Source organism: Macaca fascicularis, chromosome 6 (genome assembly GCF_037993035.2).
Source record: "Macaca fascicularis isolate 582-1 chromosome 6, T2T-MFA8v1.1".
NCBI classification, from domain to species: domain Eukaryota; kingdom Metazoa; phylum Chordata; class Mammalia; order Primates; family Cercopithecidae; genus Macaca; species Macaca fascicularis.
The window spans coordinates 172,691,186-172,698,097 of NC_088380.1; the positions used below are offsets into that span (position 1 = coordinate 172,691,186).

The 6,912-nt window shown below is 46.6% G+C and overlaps 1 protein-coding gene across 1 annotated transcript; it reads right to left on the reverse strand.

Moving 5' to 3' along the window:
• Positions 1-3,460: 3,460 nt before the first annotated feature.
• On the reverse strand, positions 3,461-6,147 carry LOC135971466 (uncharacterized). The gene is made up of 2 exons (XM_065547039.2): positions 5,044-6,147; positions 3,461-4,755 (listed from the first exon to the last, which is right to left on the reverse strand). The coding sequence occupies exons 1-2, from the start codon at positions 5,638-5,640 to the stop codon at positions 4,408-4,410; spliced, it is 945 nt and encodes a 314-aa protein (XP_065403111.1). The 5' UTR covers positions 5,641-6,147; the 3' UTR covers positions 3,461-4,407.
• Positions 6,148-6,912: the final 765 nt, after the last annotated feature.

The following is a 6,912-nucleotide window of genomic DNA, read 5'->3' on the forward strand; positions in this document are numbered from 1 at the left end:
GGAAGAAACCAATGCCTTTTTATTTGTAAATGATACGATTGTTAATGGAAAACCTAACAGAAGCTAAAATGTTAGAAATAATAAGAGAGAAATAGGAAGATTACAATACATAAAACAGGTACACAAATCTGCATTACATTCCAACAAGCAAAAATTTATTATATTATTATTTTCTGAGGCTGCTGTAACAAATTATAAACTTTTTGGCTTAAAACCAGAGAAATTTGGCCGGGCATGGTGGCTTACACATGTAATCCCAGAACTTTGGGAGGCCAAAGCGGGAGGATCACCTGAGGTGTGGAGTTCAAGGTCAGCCTGGTCAACATGGTGAAACCCCATCTCTACTAAAAATACAAAAATTAGCCAGATGTGGTGGCACATGCCTGTAACCCCAGCTACTCAGGAGGCTGAGGCAGGAGAATTGCTTGAACCCAGGAGTCAGAGGTTGTAGTGAGCCGAGATCACGCCATTGTACTCCAGGCTGGGCAACAGGAGTGAAACTCCGTCTCAAAAAAATTTTATTCTGTCACAGTTTTGGAGACCATCTGCAGGACTGAAATTAAGGTATCCTTTTTTTTTTTTTTTTTTTCCCCAGAAGTTTCTAGGGACAATTTATTTCCTTGAAAATTTCAGCACCAGTGACTCCGCGTGTTTCTTGGCTTGTAGCAGCATTACTCCAATCTCTGCCTCAGGGGTCACATTACCTCCTCCTTTTCTGTCAAATTTCTCCTCTGGCTGTTTTATAAGACATTTGGCATTAGATTTCAGGCTCATGTAGATAATTTAGGATGATCTCTTTATCTCAAAATCCTTAATTATACCTGCAAAAATTTCCAAACCAGGTACGTTGAGTTTTTAGATAGTCACATGTGGACATACAGTTTTGGTGCCGATATTCAGCCCACTGTAATATTTTTGTTGGAAAACCTAACCCCAAAATGTAGTATAAATTAGTTAAATAAAGGAGAGATTTTGTACACACTCTCACCTTTTTTCTTATATGCCCTAGTTATCAAGTTGAGAGTTTAGGCCAATTTCATGAACAGATTAGTTGAGATATGTGAAATATAATGGAAAAGAGAAAGTAGAAGTCTAATAGTTCCTTGGTAGCTGTTACAGACATGGTTATTTTCTACTCAATTGCCATTTTGCCTTTTATTTTTATTCAGGGAGCCCCAGTCTTGTTCATTACAGCAATGTACCCAACACCAGGGATTGAATCCTAATTAGGACAAGCCAGGCAAGACTATCCAGTTATTGATACTTACTTTTCTGCCTCTCTCCCACTCCAGGGTGCCCATGTGACACAGTTATGTCCAATGGAGTGCAAATGGCAAGTTTTAGGTGCCAGAAAAATGCACCTACGGTTGACATTTTGCCTTTTATTCTTACTCTGAGAGCCCCAGCCTTGTTCATTACAGCAATATGCCCAGCACCATGGATTGAATCCTAATTAGGACAAGTCAGGCAGGAATATCCAGCTGTCTCTGCTGCAAGGGAAAGTCCTATTCTGTTTGCCTCTTCCTTAGATCACTAGTATGAAGACGTGACGCTGGGATTGTGCCGTGTATCGTGTGGTTATTACAAGCTCAAGATGAAAATCCAGTGAGAGCAGAGGACAAGGTTGCTGCACAAATCACATAACTGCCTTTTTCAGACTTCTTCAATGTGAGAAAATAAACATCAATATTGCTTTAGCAAGTACTAGTTAGGTATTTTGTTACGTGAAGCCTAAACTATCCCTACCTGAAATTGTAGATGGTGACTTTTTAGATACTTTTCATTCCTTTGTGTTTTTAAATATGCAAACAGAAGCAGCATCATTGTCTTTTGTTATAGGCACTCACTTTTACAAGTTTAGAGATGAGAGGAAACAACTGTTATTTAAGATTATTTTCAGCCTGGGCGCAGTGGCTCACACCTGTAATCCCAGCACTTTGGGAGGCTGAGGTGGGCAGATCATGAGGTCAAGAGATCGAGACCATCCTGACCAACATGGTGAAACCCCATCTCTACTAAAAAAAATACAAAAATTAACTTAGCCTGTGTTGGAACCGAACTGTCGATTCCCTCCTGGGCAGGGGTCGCCGCGAAGGATCACCGACACGAGATTCACAGCAGAGAGTTATTTATTACTAGCGCGCTAGGGTCCCAAGCTCTAAGTTGGCCCTGGGACCCCGAGTGCTTGTTATAGGTTGTTTATATAGGCAAACACAAGTTCAAACACAGCTTAAGGCGCGAAATTCAAACAAAGCTTTAGGCGCGTGGTAATTGGGTCTAGCTATGGCCTGAGCAAGGTGTCTTGTTCTAATTGGTTAGAGTAGGACCTTATGAGGTTTTTTCCTGGAGTTGCTGATTCCGGGAACTTCGAGGCAGGGTGGGACCCCCGGAATTGGCAGGGTGGGACCCCATGAGGTTGTTTCCCGGAATTGGCAGGGTGGGACCCTATCAGGGTGGGACCCTATCGAGGCAGGGTGGGACCCTATCCAGAGCCACCTGGTGTTAATTTTTTCTATATGAGGCCTAGTTTCTAAGTTTTATGAGGCCTAGTTTCATTCCCTCCTCTTTTTGTGTCAGAGGCTCAATCTTGAGCCTCTTCTTCAGTCCTGAGGGTCTGGTATTGTTGGGTCAGAACCATAGCATGTACTATGTTTAATCTATTTTTAATAAGGGTGAGTAAGCGGTTGAGTATGCATGGCCCGAAAGTCAGGATGAGCTTGAGCAGGATGAGGGGTCCTAAGATGGTGGAGATTAGGGTGCTAAGCCAAGGGGATTGGTTGTACCAATTTTCAAACCAATTTTGCTGAGATTCTCTCTCTTTTTTTCTCTTGTCTAATCTTTCTCTCAGTTTTGCCATAGAATCTTTAACTATTCCTGAATGATCTGCATAAAAATAACATTGCTCTTTCAGGGCTGCACAGAGCCCGCCCTCTTTCAGAAAGACAATTTCTAGTCCTCGTCGGTTTTGTAATACAACTTCAGACAGAGAAGTCAAGGACTCTTCAAGTTTTGTGATGGATTGTTCTATGGCTCTAAGGTCTTCATCTATGGCTACTTAAAGTTGTTGCAGATGATGGTTACCATGCACTAGGGCTGCTGTCCCGGTCCCAACTCCAGCCGCTACCCCAATTCCTAACATTACGGCGAGGGTGAGGGAGATAGGTTCTCTCTTTGGTCTAGTATGAGTTTTTTGCTCATACCGGAGATCAAAGGAGTCTCCAGAGTGATAGTATACTCGGGGAACAACTTGTACCAACACGCAATAGTGGGTGCCACTGCTAAAAACGGCTGTGGATATACAGGGGGTGAGCCCAGTGTTGCAAGCCCACCAGTCCGTCTCGGAGGGGACTAAATAGTGATTGGAGCTGGGTACTGTCAAGGTTACATTACAAAGATGCTGATGACTAGGGGGCACCTGGCCTATGCAGGTTCCTGACCCAGAAACTTCAGCCAGGGTTAGTTTTCTTTGTTGTTTCTATGCGCATCCAGTAGGATTGGCGGAGTTAGTGAAATTATTAGTGGAGGCAATGCCTTCATAGTAAGGGGGGCCTGTTGCCAGACATAGCCAGCAAGAGGATGTAAATTCTGGCTTTGTCTGGTTTAAAGCGAAGTAGGAGCCCTTTATGAGATTTAGGAGCCTGTCACCTATTCCCAGGTCAAGGGGCCCGCGGGTGACGTTTTGGGCTGAAGGTGTGTATTTAGAGGAGGTGGAGATTAGAGGCGGGGAAGTGCTTTTAGGAGCTCTTGGTTGGGGCTCTCTTGGTGCAGGAACCAGGGGCTTCCTTGTTTCTGATAAAACTTGGTTTGGTCCTACTGCGACAGGGGCTGTGATAGGGTTGACTATTAATTTGATTTGGATGGAGATTCCATACAGTGGCTTTTGGTATAAATATAGGCCCCATATTAACCCGGATATCTAACGGTTATCAGATTTTGCTGCATCTTCAAACTTGATGCGGACCAGATTGCAAGTTTTTGAATATCGGGTTCTGGTGCAGCGCTGGACAAAGGACATGGTTATGTACCAGGGTTTCGTGGCCTATTTCCATTCTCCATCATTAGTAGTTATACAGGACCAACTAGCGCAAAACAGGGTATCTATTTCTCCACAAGTTTTTTTCATTTCTCCTGTCCTGAATCCGGGACAGGCATAGAACCCATTCCGGCTTACGGACACCCTTCTAGCCTGTTTTCTCCATTTTCCCCCTTCCATGTCATCTATCTTTGCTATTTTGTCTAGGTTGAAATAGAGGTCAGGGAACCAAGTCCCCATAGGAGCAATTTTTGAGGTTTTATCTAAGACCTCATGAGTACTAAAATCAATCACCTGCCAGGTCAGGTTATATGGCCGGTGGGGGTTATTACTGCCAGCGACGCAGGGAAGGAGGGCTAGTAACAAGCAAGGGGCTAGATACGAGAGAGTCTTATCTTGAGCGGGTCCTCGGAGCGTCGGAGTCTCCATGTCTCAGGTGGTGTTGGTCCGGGCGTCCCTGGAGCAGCCTTGGCGTGGGATGCGTGGATCCAAGTGGAGATTCCGTCAACCTTTATGACTGTGGGTGTGGTCAGGAGAACAATGTAGGGTCCTTTCCACCGAGGCTCTAGTCCTTGAGTGCGATGCCGTCTAACGTAGACAGAGTCTCCCACCTGGAAGGGGTGACTGGTCTGTGGATGTCCTGGTTGGTACAGTTCTGCCAAGGGGGCCCAGATTTGGGCCTGTACTGCTTGGAGTCCTTTTAGCCGGGCCTGTAGGTCAGTCTTAGGATCGGAGGGGGAGAAGGAATTAAGCAAGGTTGACAAAGGGGGAGGTCCTCCGTAGAGGATTTCATATGGAGTGAGCCCAAAACGGTTAGGTGTATTCCGGGCCCTTAACAGAGCTAAGGATAGGAGGCGTCTCCAATCTTTTAAACCAGTCTCTAAGGTCAATTTAGTAAGGGTCTCTTTTATTGTTCTATTCATTCTTTCTACCTGTCCTGAGCTCTGGGGTCTATAGGCACAATGTAATTTCCAATTAATCCCCAATATCCTGGCGAGCCCCTGACTTACCTGAGAAACGAAGGCCGGCCCGTTATCTGACCCAATTACCTTGGGAAGTCCGAATCTAGGAAAGATTTCTTCCAAAATTTTCTTGGCTACTATGTGTGCCGTTTCTTGCCGGGTGGGGTAGGCTTCTACCCATCCTGAAAAGGTATCTACAAACACCAGTAAGTACTTATATCCAGCATAGTGAGGTTTTACTTCAGTGAAGTCTATTTCCCAATAGACTCCTGGGCGGTTACCACGAGTTCGTTTCCTTTCTGGCACTCGGGTAGCCCCAGCGTTTACCTGCTGACAGACCTTACAGGCAGATGTCACTTGTTCTACGAGGGTACTTGCCTTTGGGATTAGAAAGTCAGTTTTTTCAATCAGTAATTTTAGCTTTCGATTACTCAAGTGTGTCCAGGCATGCATCTGCTGGATCATTGCCAGGGCCTCCTTTTGGGGAAGGACTATTTTCCCTCCTTTTTCCCAGTTTTTAGTGTCTTTGTTTTCTATAGCCCCTATGGCCTTTGCTTCTTCCTGGTCTTCTGGGGTATAAGTATGTTCAATAGTTATGTGGCTGGTTTCATCAGGTTCTGTGGCTAGGGTCAGTACTTCCGCCATGGCGGCTTGCCTGGCTACTTGGTCAGCCTGTCTGTTTCCTACTGCGACTGGATCCTGTCCTTTCTGATGCCCGGGGCAGTGAATTATAGCCACTTCTTGAGGAAGAAAAAGGGCTTTCAATAAGGCAATTATTTCAGCTTTGTTCTTGATTTCCTTTCCTTCTGAGGTTAGGAGACCTCTTCTTTCATAGATACTTCCATGAGTATGAGCCGTTGCAAAGGCATACCGGCTATCCAGTATAAATGTTAGCTTTCTTTCCCTTCGACAGCTCTAGGGCCTTGGTTAGTGCTATTAACTCAGCCTTCTGTGCAGACGTGCCAGGAGGTAGTGATTGTGCCCAAATGGTGTTGTGGCCATCTACTACCGCCGCTCCCGCCCTCCGGGTACCTGAGTCAAGGTAACTGCTGCCGTCTGTGTACCAGGTGTGATCCGCGTCTGGGAGTTCTTGGTCTTTAAGGTCTTCCCGTGTTCCATGGGTCTCAGCCAGTACTTGCCGACAGTCGTGTGGGCTTGGTTGGTCTTCCAGTACCGGCAGCAGCGTAGCAGGGTTTAGGGTGACCGGAGGGCCAAACTGGACGCGGTCCGTGTCCAGTAGGAGGGCCTGGTAGTGGGTTAGCCGTGCGTTGGTTATCCACCGGTCCGGGGGCTGCCGCACTATGGCCTCTAGAGCATGTGGGGTAATAATAGTCAGTCGCTGCCCAAGGGTTAACTTAGCAGAGTCCTTGACCAGCATAGTGGTGGCTGCCATGATACGGAGACACGGGGGCCAGCCGGCCGCCACAGGGTCTAGCTTCTTAGACAGGTATGCTACCGGTCTTTTCCAAGGCCCTAATTTTTGGGTCAAGACCCCTTTGGCAATTCCTTGCCTCTCGTCCAGGAAGAGGGTAAAGGGCTTTGAGGTGTCCGGTAACCCAAGGGCCGGGGCAGACAAGAGCGCTTGTTTTAGTGCCTCAAAAGCCAATTGATGCTCTGTCTGCCAGGTGAAAGGGGTGCTCTCCTTGGTGAGTGCATAAAGGGGGGCGGCCAGTTCAGCAAAACCGGGTATCCACAAGCGACAGAACCCAGCAGTTCCCAAGAATTCATGTACCTCCCTGGGATTTCGTGGTGGTGGAAGGCGAGCCACTGTCTCTATGCGCCCAGGGGTGAGCCACCTTTTCCCTTCACTCAGGATATACCCCAGATATGTTACCTTGGTCTGACAGGGCTGTGCCTTCTTGGCGGATGCCTGGTATCCTTTTTCACCCAGCGCCTGGAGTAGATGCCTGGTACCTT

What these genes read in the sequence shown, in the direction of transcription:
- LOC135971466 (XM_065547039.2), bottom strand. Translation starts at nt 5,640, where the DNA reads ATGGCGGAAGTACTGACCCTAGCCACAGAACCTGATGAAACCAGCCAC. An exon ending in GGCCGGCCTTCGTTTCTCAG is followed by an intron (nt 4,756 to 5,043) that starts GTAAGTCAGGGG and finishes TCCGATCCTAAG; the next exon opens with ACTGACCTACAGGCCCGGCT.